General features: G+C 40.4%; 2 protein-coding genes across 2 annotated transcripts in view; one reads left to right on the plus strand and one right to left on the minus strand.

Annotated features, from left to right (window-relative positions):
• Nucleotides 1-12,689, minus strand: part of LOC146474411 (rho guanine nucleotide exchange factor TIAM1-like) — a 33,195-nt gene that overhangs the window by 7,719 nt on the left and 12,787 nt on the right. The window contains exons 18-25 of the mRNA XM_085117017.1: nucleotides 12,227-12,333; nucleotides 11,478-11,624; nucleotides 10,700-10,768; nucleotides 10,476-10,601; nucleotides 9,938-10,046; nucleotides 9,486-9,580; nucleotides 8,607-8,688; nucleotides 6,744-6,856 (exon numbers count right to left, since the gene is read on the minus strand). Of these exons, the coding sequence (XP_084973143.1) occupies nucleotides 6,744-6,856; nucleotides 8,607-8,688; nucleotides 9,486-9,580; nucleotides 9,938-10,046; nucleotides 10,476-10,601; nucleotides 10,700-10,768; nucleotides 11,478-11,624; nucleotides 12,227-12,333 (848 nt within the window). The remainder of the gene's footprint in view (nucleotides 1-6,743; nucleotides 6,857-8,606; nucleotides 8,689-9,485; nucleotides 9,581-9,937; nucleotides 10,047-10,475; nucleotides 10,602-10,699; nucleotides 10,769-11,477; nucleotides 11,625-12,226; nucleotides 12,334-12,689) is intronic.
• Nucleotides 191-6,708, plus strand: LOC146474412 (G-protein coupled receptor 157-like). The gene is made up of 3 exons (XM_085117035.1): nucleotides 191-1,207; nucleotides 4,442-4,639; nucleotides 5,742-6,708. Exons 1-3 carry the CDS (start codon nucleotides 578-580, stop codon nucleotides 6,009-6,011), a joined length of 1,098 nt encoding a protein of 365 aa, XP_084973161.1. The 5' UTR covers nucleotides 191-577; the 3' UTR covers nucleotides 6,012-6,708.

The raw sequence follows: 12,689 nt of genomic DNA on the forward strand, positions 1-12,689 counted from the left end.
AGAAAATGCCTGTCAGAGTGGCTTGAAAACCCAGGAAATAGCACTTTCAGGGATTAAAATTTAAAAATTTCTCGGGGGAACATGCCCCTGACCCCTCAAGTCTTCAGCGCTTGCATTATCGGAAAACAAACTTTTTCCTGAATCCAAGCCTGTACTATCGGTTTGCGTAAATGTTCTTTTCACAAATTGTGAAAAGTGATCTGCCAAACAACCGTGATCCACGTCAAAATTTTTGTCACCGTTCCAAGCCACGAGGTTTAGATTAATGATAATCCTGTAAATCCATGGACGAGAAATTTTATCCGCGCCGTCATGTGCTAGCGTGACAAGCCTTTGCATGTACACATGATATCCCCAATATCATATTATTTCTCCATTATATTTGACCTCGTGCACATCACGAGAAACATATACCTCTCAGTATTTCTACCCACACCTCTTAATGATATGGTCTCGTCGCCCGATGTAACTCCCAACTAAACTTAATTTGTCGAAACGAATTCGACTAATCTTCGACAAATTTTCCAACCGATAGCTGAAGAGTACACGGATACCACAGCAATTGGTCGACCGCGACATGACGACTACCTTAACCCCAACCACGCTTGGTTTCGGAGTTTACGGAAACACAACTTTGAATCGTTCGCTGGTGACGCTCACCTCAGCGTTCTCGCTCTTTGGAGGATCAGTTATCATCATTACGTACATCACTTGGAAGGACATTAGATCAACGTCTAGAAAAATCCTGGTTTACATCTCTATAGCTGATTGTATTGTGGTGGGCAGTTATATGTTTGGCGCATGGCTGCCTCCCAACACAAACTCTCCCGCCTGCACATCTCAGAGTTTTCTCGCTACCACCGCAAACCTCTGGTCCTTTTTCTGGACTACATTCTTGGCAATTTTTTTGTACATGACCGTAGCAAGACAACGAGTCAGCCTCGCGAAGACAATGTTCTGGGGTTTCCATTTCATAGGTTGGGGTGTCCCACTACTGATCGTCGGTGTCGCACTGCAACAAGATGTTCTTGGAAACGACCGTGATATTTACAGCTCCGCTTGGTGTTGGATTAGGGTTCAAGACAGCGGCAAAGACAATGCGTCTATTGTATTTTGGATGCTAATAACAGACAAACTTTGGGAAATCATCATGTTTATACTCGTTGTAGTATTCTACAGCTTGCTGAAGTGCCATATCCGTGAAGAGGTAAGCCTTCCTGATTTGCCTGTTTGTTTTTTTTTTCTTTCAAAAACTCTACAGAGTTTTCTCGCACAGTATTAAACCAGCGTATCCGTTCGGATTCGCGCAGAGTTTCCTCAAAGATATTAAATTAAACGAGGCAAGAGATAACTTCGAAATGTTTCATCACGTCTGATCACGAGGACAAAAGACACTTTTCCTAGCTTCTAAACTTTCAACGAAAGGGTCATTGTATTTGAAGCGTGTATCACCGCGTGTACACTCTTATTTTTTATTACAACGTCTTATTTTTGTGCTGAGGCTGAACGTTTTTATGTTTTTGGCAATTTCGGCCTGATTACCTGTAAAAGTATTTCAATATTATAAATATATGCATGCGTGACCAAGACACCTATCAAAGAGCGATACTTAAAAGGCTTAAAACTCCTTAACAAATTAAATTCAGAGAGGACTAAATTTTCCTGTAATAAACTTATCCGAATGTAATCGCTTTCAAAACCTATAAAATTCTAGAATTTAGCTAATCGTTTTTTTCTTCTTAATCAGTATGATCGGGATGATCTAGTGGGTCTAGTTAAAAATGGGAGATAGAGGGGCGTGTCGTGGAATAAATTTATTACGTAACAAACGAAATACAAAGGAGATTGTGGACATGCTGCAATTCGTAACAGCGCTCGACCAAACTAAGCCTAGCCTTTCGCCCGTACAGGACGCTTTTGATCGGCGGAGCCTGAATGAAATATTTCTGTAAATGTTAGAAGCTTTTGTCCTCACGGCAAAAGGCACTAACTTACTCAAAGCGAGTTTCCACGTACGTGACATCAAACGCGGCCTTATTTGACCCACTCATACACGATAGCTGAATCTCTCTACTACGTATACAGCGAGAGCACGATTCTCAGTTCATTTGAAAATACAAAAAACCCCGCGCAAAAAAGCAGGATGTGTTTAGGCCTATCGATACGATTTAGGCACATAATCGTACAAGTGAAAGCTAGTACTTTATTGTTTTAAATGAATTTCGGGCTAAGCATAATTTTTTTTGCAGTACATACCTTATCACATGAAATTTTGGCGACACTTTTTTAAGTGTCGCCAAAATTTGTCACCTTAAAATTTGTCACCTTAAAAAATCCTTATTTAGCGGCACTTTAATTTAGCAATTTTTTTTTCGCTATTTCACGAACTGAAACTCTGGCGAATTAAGGTATTCAAAACTTTCACGACGACAATGGAACATTTATGTGATAAAATCATAAACGTCAATAGTTTCATTTAATCCAAATCATACAACGTTCTGAAACTTAATTTTGAACGAAACAAACGAAACTGGTAATGTCATATCTTAATGCTGTCCTCACAATGCTCCGTTTACGAGTACCTAACCATTAACATTCTAACGACACCGATCAAGCCCGGTAGATTTCTTCAAATGGATCAACAGGTGCTAGTGGTTTGTCGCTGTTGACAATTTCCGTGACTCATGCTTTCTCCCATCCCTTGAGGATACATTTCCTTCCTTCAGCGCCCGTCAGATAGTCATATAAAGCGAAAAGCCAGCCTGCGTGAGTTTCCTCGTGAATTGTGTCAAACTTTTCATTTAGTCTAGGATTCCACAGCTCTTTAAAAACGTGGAAACCACCGCGGAGTCTACACGGGAAGACAAAATTTAATACTGGCAAAGAATCCATATTCAGTTCTCAAGCTGAAATGACTGAAATGTGCACGAGGCATCCGATACACGCCATAAATCGACCGTCAAATAGCATATGTGTGTATAAACTGAACAGTTGGTGGGATTTCAGATTATACTCGCTTTAATTTAGCAACGATTTAAAGTTAGCGACACTCAAAATTTCATGTTATAGTAAAGGTAGCCTCCCACGCAATCGTCTTAGGGGAGAGTCCACTAAAAACAACTACGTGGGGGGCTAACTGCATTTGCATGCCTGTGCGAAGCATCTATTAAGACCATTACGCGAAAAGTCACGCATAACGCACGCACGATCCTGGCTAGGCGGCGAGCAGGCTCTCTTTTGCTCGAGCATACGCGGGGAAACCCCGAATATCAGTCGTGCTCGCTCAGTTTTTTGCGTTCTTCCCCGACGATTCTCGAGCAAAAGAGAGACTGCTCGCATTCTACCCAGAATCGTGCGTTATGCGTGACTTTTCCCGTAACGGATCTTAATAGATGTTTCGAACAGGCATGCAAATGCAGTTAGCCTTCCGCACAGTTCCTCGCAGTCTTGATTCTGGCGACTAAAATGACAGTGAACAACAACAACAACAACAACAACAAAAATCTTGGACTCTAATTTTTTGGTTGGAATCTGAAACATGGACTTTAATCACTGATAAACTGCAATGTACTTCCAAGGTTTTCGCTCTCCATTGTTGAATTGAAATAAATCGCGATCGATTTCACTGTAATCAAAGATGGATTGTCCAGTGCTATTGTTGAACTGATTAAAAGTAACCAAAGACCGATTACGTAAGCATGTTCGCCTCTCCTGCCAAGTGAGGTTTCAGTGGTTCTATTTGGCAGTTTATTACAATCGCAACAACACGATCAGTTTCGACTGGATTGTTTCTGCTTGACCGACTGACTTGCAGTCAGTACACGCACAAAACTATGAGGTGCTTTCTGTCACCGCTACAGGAAGCGAGCGCGATATTTAAAGGGAGGGGTTCACATTTCAACGCATATGCATGAATGCAAATGTTTTTTTTCTCTGTCTTATCAACTTTATGGCCTTAAAAATCCCACTCACATGTACTTCAGTAATCACATTCTATGATAAGTCCAAGCAAAATGACTGTTGACCAAAATTCAAAATTGGATTGTTCTCATATTGTAGTCTGAAATGTCAGCCCCCCCCCCCCCCCCCCCCCGCCCCTAACCACTGTAGGAGAAGGCCCGGGGAGACGGCTGACATTTCAGACTACTCACATTGTCGATATTGAATTTAGCGTTGACCCGTGGGATTTATTCCACGGATGTGTTTACGGTTATTTGAATGCGAAATAACGCAATCATATGAAAAATTACCACCCGAGTTACCTATTCCCTTCTGAATGGTTTATAAACAACGAATTAAATTAAACAGGCTTGGGTCACAGCGAGCAAAGGCGAAAAAGTATTTTGATTCATGGACATGCGCAGAACCGTGAACCCCTCCCTTAAACAGGTGGCCCGCAAGGAACTCACCGCGCCATGCGCACTGTTTTCTTAATTAATAGGTAGCTCGCAACGAAAGGTACCAGATGAAAGATTACTCCTTGGAGGCAGCGAAGAAAGCTAAGAAGTTGCAGTTTGTACCTCTTATAATGCTCTTCCTTCGAACCTGGGGAATGATTCGATATTATATATACATCACTTCTTCGGTGAATGAATCAGAATCTGTACGGAAGTTCCAAGTAGCCTTGATATACATCCAGGTGCGTCTTTTATGCCCTAACAGTGATCAGCATCAAATTTCTCCTTGTAATATCACTACTTCTTCCACCCCCGAGCTTATGAGAATTAAGGATATGATCACCTAAGGTGAATATTTGTTATATTCTAGTAACTTCTCCCCAGTACTTTAATAATAAAAAAAAGTATGTTGACATTAAGAAAAGACAGGAGAATTTGTTTTTTTGATCAGATTAGGGGTTAATGGGTTAACAGCAAAGCAAAAAATGCAGGGAGCAAAACACGGTTACATTCACTCATGTTATGCTAGGGACAAATAGTCTAAAGCTGTCGGGAAGACTCGACAAGCGAGAATTAGTGACTGAGTGATTGAACATTTCAAAACAAGAAGCTGTAGACAACTTGTACTCGGTAAAAAGTGGCTTCATGATGGCAATGAGTGGTGTGATATCTTGGTGAGGCAGTATTGTTAAAAGCGTAGGATTACTTTATAACTGGACAGACTTGTGGAAAGGTTTCTATCATGGTAGGATCCTTGGGGGCGGGGAGGGGGCTGAGACTGCCATAGAAAGTTGACTGGGGTGCCAGTCAGAACTTTTTTAAGGAACCCTTTTGAGGCACCAGAATATCGTTTTGTGAGCATGGATGAAATTCATTTCAATCTAGATTCACATTCTCTAAATTGTCATTTGCCTTGCCTAGTACCCTCAACAGGTACCAGGACAGGCACAAAAGGGTGCCTTTCCGCTAATTTTAACCTCTAAAAGATACGTTGCGCACCCACGTCACTCTTTTAGCTGCCTCCGTGGATTTCATGAACCGAGAAATAACAAAATTATCTCTAGATAGAAGCATAAATTGGCACAGGTGTAAATTCAAGTCTGGGCCCATGCGGATTCCTCTGATCTCAGGTTAACTCTGATTTTAATGATTCCCCTTGCTGGCAACTGAAAAAGACAATTTAACTATTCTTTTTCAAACTCAACACTATTATAAAATACATGAACCACATGTGGGGGATTTGAATTACCAATTGCCACACTGACTTGAAATTGGTGCTTTGTTTTTGTTGATGCTGTTGTTTATTGTTTTTAAGAAATCGAATACGTTATTGTCTTTTTTCAGGGAATATGTGAAAGTGCCCAAGGTTTTGCCAATTTCCTCTTGTTCTGTTGGTTTACGGAGAAATTCCACAGTAACCTAAAGAGAGCTGTGTTCACTCATTTCCCGGCCTGTTTTCGCCGACTGAGGTGGACATACAAGCCGTATCCACCTGATGTCTCATATAACAGCTTCATCACCGGGGGCTACTCAGAAATGAATGAGTCATCTTCTCTCTTGCGAACATCATATGTCAACACTATAAACAGTTCTCACAGCAGCCTATCGGCTTAAAAAGCAGCCGCAGTGAAAATAGCTTGACAGGCTGTAGACCTCATGCATCGTGAACAATGATGGCTGACAAAGGACTTGCACTACCATAAACAGATGTAGCAGTCCTTCGAAGAGACTATCGGAAGACACCACAGAAAAGCGACACGTTTGTGAACAAATACACTGTAAATACTACAGCTTAGGGACGGATCACTTTATTTTATTTTTATTAGTAGTAGTAGCATTTTATTTTGGGGGCACTGGGGATAGTAATTTTTGTTTTGCGCATGAATTTTTTTCACTTTTGCCTTTCTTTTAGAAAACGAGGGATCACAAGAGCATCAGAGTTAACTTGATTTTTTTCTTTTGGGTAATTACGCACGATTTGCGGTTTTCTTTGCATTTGCTCAGACCCCAACCCCTCCCCCTCTCAGTCGCGTCGAGTAACTGCAGACAGTACCTACACAATTCAAGTTACAGAGAAGAATCGAATCCACACTATTCAACTTTTACAAAAACAGTATTCTGTTTATTTTTTGTGGCTATTGATTTTAAATATTGCGTTTTTCAGCCCTTTTTTTCTGAGGGTGAATAACATTTGCGGGCGTGAATGATGTGATGTAGAAATTGGCCTTCAAAAGAGTGGGTCAGCCTAGAGACAAGAGGAACTAGATGTAGTTTTCCATCTTGTTGCAGTAAAAGAATGCTTTCTATTCAATCAAGGCGCCTGTTGTATTTTCTCGTTTTACGTACCTCAAATCCGCCAAATTCTTCTACCAGCTGATGGAACATCGGTGAGAATTGTTCTGTGATCCGTTGCATTTCATTGATATGTTCAGCAACTTTTTCAATCGCGACGACCGCATCTGTGAATCAAAGGTTTTTTTTAAGGTTTTTATTATTATGCACTATTTCAATGGTTTACAACAAAAGGAAATTACAATAATCGAAAGCAATTTTTTAGTGTGGTTATGAGACTGTTTTCCTACCGCGCATGGGACAGGAAGGTTTTCACTGGCGACAAAAGTGCAAGCATAAGCATTAGAGCAGTTTACAATTGAGTGTCGAAAGTATTTTTGCGTTTGCTTCAGGTTTGCTTTACTGTGCTCTGTGATTGGTTGGCAAATTTCGCGCCATTTCACGCTGAACCAATGGGAAGCCAAACCGAAACCAATCGTGCCTTGACCGAACGCGTTTTCCCGCGCTTGACGCCGGTTACATGTATTTGCTTTGAGTTTTGATTGGTTCATTGTGTTGTCTACGTCCCTCTTGGTTTTGGTTTTATAATTACGACACTCAGTTGAAAACCGCTCTAAAGGTAATATGAACAGTAAAGATATAAGTACAAACACTAGCCAATAAAGCATTTAAATCGTAAGCCCAAGTACAAGGAAAACAAACAGAGTGCGCGCTTTTTCTAACGTTTTCCTCGCAACGAATATATCAGTGATAAAAGCATGCAAGCTAAGCACACGAAAAACGAAAAATATTGTTTTTTTTCGTGTGCTATTTTGATTGCTTATTTTCGTATTCTTCGTGGTGCTTACCACGATAATACATCAAAACCTCAGTTCCTTTTGTTGAGTACGCGTAAAATATTTGCCTTACCGAACTTAAGTAAATTAATCTGCTTGCCTTAAACATCGACCACAGAACCAACGCAGTTTCAGAGGCACTCTGGACTTGGCTAGTCTGATAGCCATGTTCACATTATGTTATTTAAATCTCAGTTACAATCAATTCAAGTCAAGTGGGAATAATGTTATTACACTTGCTAAAGTCTTGTTCACATTTAGCATATTTTTTTTACAAACCATGCTAAAGTCTACCTCGCACTATTTTGAATGAACAAAAGTTTGCTTGTTTTGAGCAAGTGTTTGTGGGAGAATCTCCCCGTAGTCATTTTTGTGTTTATTTTCTACCATTGTAGGAATTTTGTCATAGAAAGTATTCAGATTTTTCTAAACTGTTATTTTCTCAATAAAGTGATAAGAAGTGATATTAAATAAGTATAAGTATCTTTTGTTGGATTACACAATATAATCAAACAATCCCAGGAGAGTTGATTGAAGGACGCAATCGTATCACAGTTGAGGGCTATAATCAATTGGTGTGAACACGGAGCGGTTTTCCGTTGAGTGTATACCCAAAACCAAAAGAATTACCGCGGGCCAATCATAACAGACGAAACCAGCGCAATGAACCAATCAGAATTCGAAAGAAATACGTGTAACCGGCGCCGAGCGCGGGAAAACGCGTGCGAGCAAGTCACGATTGGTTTTGGTTTTGCTTCTCATTGGTTGAGAAAGTGGCGTGAGTTTTACCAACCAATCACAAAACGTAGTAAAATAAAGCCAAAGTAAACGCGGAATAGCAACGCGAAATTTCTTTGACACTCACTTGAAAACCTCCCCATCCAGGTACATTGTATAATGCAATTACAATTCGATTAACAGAGACTGGACATGAAAGTACACGAGTCAATTAGAAATGGCCAGCTTCCGCGAGACGCGTTATACAAACCTTTTCGATCAACGCTTCAAGAGATGCAAATTATGTTGTGCCAGTTGAAGAAAATCGTAAAATAGGAAAATTACATTATAACTTATTCAGTACCTAAAAGACAGTGATGTTCCTCACTGGTTCCGTCCAAAAGCTTCAGGATGGTTCTCAGTAAAAGTGGATATCTCAAGATACGCTGAAAATGCAAAATTTCAAGTTTTGAGACAAGACATTATCTAAAACAAAATAAAACCAAAACAAAAAAGTACAGCAGTCGCACAAAACTCGTCTAAGACGGAAGGCAAGCTCGTCTTGAACTCCCCATAAACTATTAGATGGGATTTCTTTAGCCCAGCCCAAGCAGCGCACTGCACGGCAAACGTTCGACAACTGAATATGGTCGCCTGTCGCACTTGTGTCGCAAGTTCGACTGGTTGTGTCGCATTACCCGGCAGAAGTGCGTACCGATTCATGCGCCACATTTCTGTGACAGTATTCAACTTGGCGTCTTGTCGAAGCACTATAACACCAAATTCGACGTCTCAATCAACATTCGCACTTTTGTCGAACTCCTTACGAAACCACTTGAATTATTAAAATTCGACAGGGCAGAAGTACGATATTTGAACCAAACATTAGAGATGATTTTAACGCGTTTTTACGTTCTTTTAATTCGTAGTGGATAGTTTTCTTCACGAAGATTGCACTGACGTGTTTCTCGTTTTCTTTTAGTAGGGAGCTTAAGTACAGACGTTTTTGAGCCACGGACGGCAACCGGAACTTGAATTTTTCCCTTTTTGGAGCGTTTTCACGCCATCGCGTTTGTAACGTCAAGCCACAGACATCAACAAGCGCTTTTCCTGTGCGTGGTAAGGAGCAAAACCACGCCAAAAAGGAAACATTCGGCTTCCGGTTGCCGTCCGTAGCTCACGAACGTCTGTGCTTCGAATAGGTTGGCATTTAGATCGTAGTGCACACAAAACAAAAACTTACCTGTATGGGTTTAATAAGATAAGACTCCAAAGTTCCTGAATGTTGATTCTTGGGATTACGAGCGTGGAGAAACTCGTGAAGCGCGTGATTTGTTCCTAAAATTCAATAGCAAGTAGAAATAAGATCGTCGAAGGGGAAATACAGTTACACCTCCCGCGAGCGACCACCAACAATGTAAAACCCGGGTGGTCGCTAACGCGAATTCAGATCACAAAGACCCTAATTTTTAGTCACTATCCTGTGGTAGTTTGACTGTTTCAAAGGTTAATCGGACATTCTGTAGTCATTTGATTCGTCACACAACGCTCATCCGGGTTGCATGGGCGATAGGACACCAGCATTCCCTCAGCTCCGGCAGTTCTTTCTTGGTGAGAATACGGAGGAAGAAGTGAAGTTATCACTTGAAAGGCAAACAAGAGAAAACAGGCAAAACTGACAGCAGCCTACCCTACCTGACTGAAGCAGCTCTACAACTCTGGAATGACTGGAGCAAAAGGCACTGTACAGTTTGAAATGTTCCGTGTAGTTAAAAAACGTCTCGCCAATGGTATAAATAACGTTCTGCGGGAAAAGAAAGTCAATGACATTTTCATCAAGTTTCAAGCCAGTTGAATAAGTGGACTTTTCGCGTTTGAAAACTTTGTTATAGTAACTAGTTATCTCCTAATTCCTCAACGGATGTACGAAAACTTCTCATGTAATTCTCTTGTTGATATTTGGCTGACTGGTTGAAAATGGTATTGCAAGCACTTTACCAAGTTTACACTGAAAAGTTCATTAAGTTTGGTAACTCTGAGGGGCAATGTTACGGAAATTTCTCAGCGTTTTCGTCAAAACTACTCGATCCTGTAACACCCGATGAGACACTGACGCTTTCAACACTTACATCAAATTTCCATGATAATCCTCAAAAGTCTCTTTTTACGTTGAACTTCGAAGTTTCCACTTAGCGCAAAAACATCATTTGAGCGCTATATTTTGTTACCTCACCTGAAACTGTTCAACAACAGTAAACTCATGAAAACCAGTCTCGGATTCCACAGGTCTTTCGATTTCTTTGAGAAACTTCACTTGGAAATCTAATATTTCGTGCACAGTTGCCACTAAAGCTTGAACCTAGAATGAGAAAGGAAAACAAGTCACGCAAAAGGAAGGCAGACCCCTCAACACGAAAGCAGCAGCGCTGAAATTGACGGAATTCAAAGTCTACAAACCTCCGATTGCGACATGAAATTTTCATCCTTCATGGGGTCGAGATATCGCTTTAGAAGCAACCTCAGATCCTAAAAATCACAGACGCATAAGAAGAGTTTTTACTGAGGTAGTCCAAAATAATCTTAAATGCTTCTATCTTTCTCCTTATTTTTGTCAATAACTACGATTGGAAATAAGAATTGTGATTAGCTATAGAGTTCCGTGCTTCAAGATCACCGGTATAAAACTAAGCTCGGCATAATGTGAACCACCACGTAACGTTTTCCTGCAGATCGATTTTTGCGCCAGCACAAAAGATTATTTGTTTTATTACACCCATTTTGAAATCACTGGTGATCCTTGCAATCTGATTGCCTCTAAACAGTGCGATTTATTCCCTAATTACATCCATTTTGAAATCACTGGTGATCCTTGGAATCTGATTGGTCCAAAATGGTGCAATTTATTCCCAAATTGCACCATTTTTTGCTCTAAATTGCATCCTTTCTTTAGCCCATCAAAATGGAAATGAACTAACACAAATAGAATATTAATATTGACAATGATACTCTGTGATTTCAAATGGATGTAATTAAGTGGTAATTGAACTTCGTGTCGTGCAATTTTGGTCTGAAATCATACTTGTGATTTCAAATCAAACTCGCGCTGCGCGCTCGTTTGATTTTGAAATCACGCGTATGATTTCAGACCAAATTGCACTCCACTCAGTTTAATTACCATTATAAATAACTGTACACGAGTTTACCCCTAGCAAATGATGTAGTTCGAAAAGTATACCTTAACGTAAGACCTCTCCGTATCTACAAGTTCAACGATAACTTTTCTTAGTTTCTGTGCTTGACTCAGATGAACGCTTGGTTTGGGTTCCTCGTCATCCGAGTACTCAATCTGCTGTCTACAGAACATCGTCACCTGCTCCGCCGTCTGCATGTAAACAAACAAACAAACAAATGAATGAATATATGAAACATATATTTGAACTGCAGATGAAAGATTAAAGAGAACAAACATCCTCGCAGTTAGTACAACTTAAACAAACAAACAAATCGACAACCATGTGTCAACAGAGAGAGAGGTTCACAAATCAGTCGAAACGCCGGAAAATCTGACAGAGAACAACTGAAGCCAAGTGAAATAAGGTTAGTTAATTAAATAAAATGCGATATTACGCTTTTTTTGTAGCAAATGTATATTTGAACCTATGAACAGAACTGTTTCCAGTTTGTCTGGTGTAATCGTCCGGGTGAGAATAGTACTAACACTCTATACACAGTTCCACAAAAATATAATTGAACAGTTCAGTGACTAGCCACGCTTTTAGCGTTCTTGATTCCTAACTTATAGCGACAACGAGATTGACGTAAACTGACTTGAGTCCAAAGCAAGTAGGGCTTGAGTGTTTTCTCCCTTTTCGTTAAAAACTCTATTTTTAACACTTAAGTCAGATATAAAGTAATTTACAAGGGATTCTTAACGCTGGAAAACATTAACCTGATCGTATAGAATAATGTGCCTGTTAAGCGTACCTGAAGCAGTTCGTCGACACTTTTGGTCGAGGTTCCCTCAGGGCTGTAAGGTTCGTCTTGCTGGCTTGTAGCAATGCTAGAGCTATCCACAGGGTCTTCTTCATACGCTACACAACAAATTCAAGGCGCAATAACCACTCAACAAGCGTGAATGACACAGCCCCAGTGAAATATGGGTGTATTTCGTGCGCCGGGCAAAAAATTCACGTGACAAACTGATTGGCAGCTCACAAAAAGCCAAAAGCGCGAAAGAAGATGAACGCCGCAAGTTGGCAAAAAGCTTGACAGATGGTTTGAGAGACGAACGAGTTTACTCAGCCAGGTAAGAAAGGTATTTATGTTTTATATCCATTATAACTTTAACAAGGACCGTCTCAAAACATTAGCTATACGAGAAGCTAACGAAAAAAACTGATTATCTTAAGCTTCAGACTTCAGATGAGAGAGGTCTATGCTTACAAAG

Source organism: Pavona decussata, unplaced genomic scaffold (assembly GCF_977016875.1).
Source record: "Pavona decussata unplaced genomic scaffold, jaPavDecu1.1 SCAFFOLD_89, whole genome shotgun sequence".
In the NCBI taxonomy this organism is placed as follows: Eukaryota; Metazoa; Cnidaria; class Anthozoa; order Scleractinia; family Agariciidae; genus Pavona; species Pavona decussata.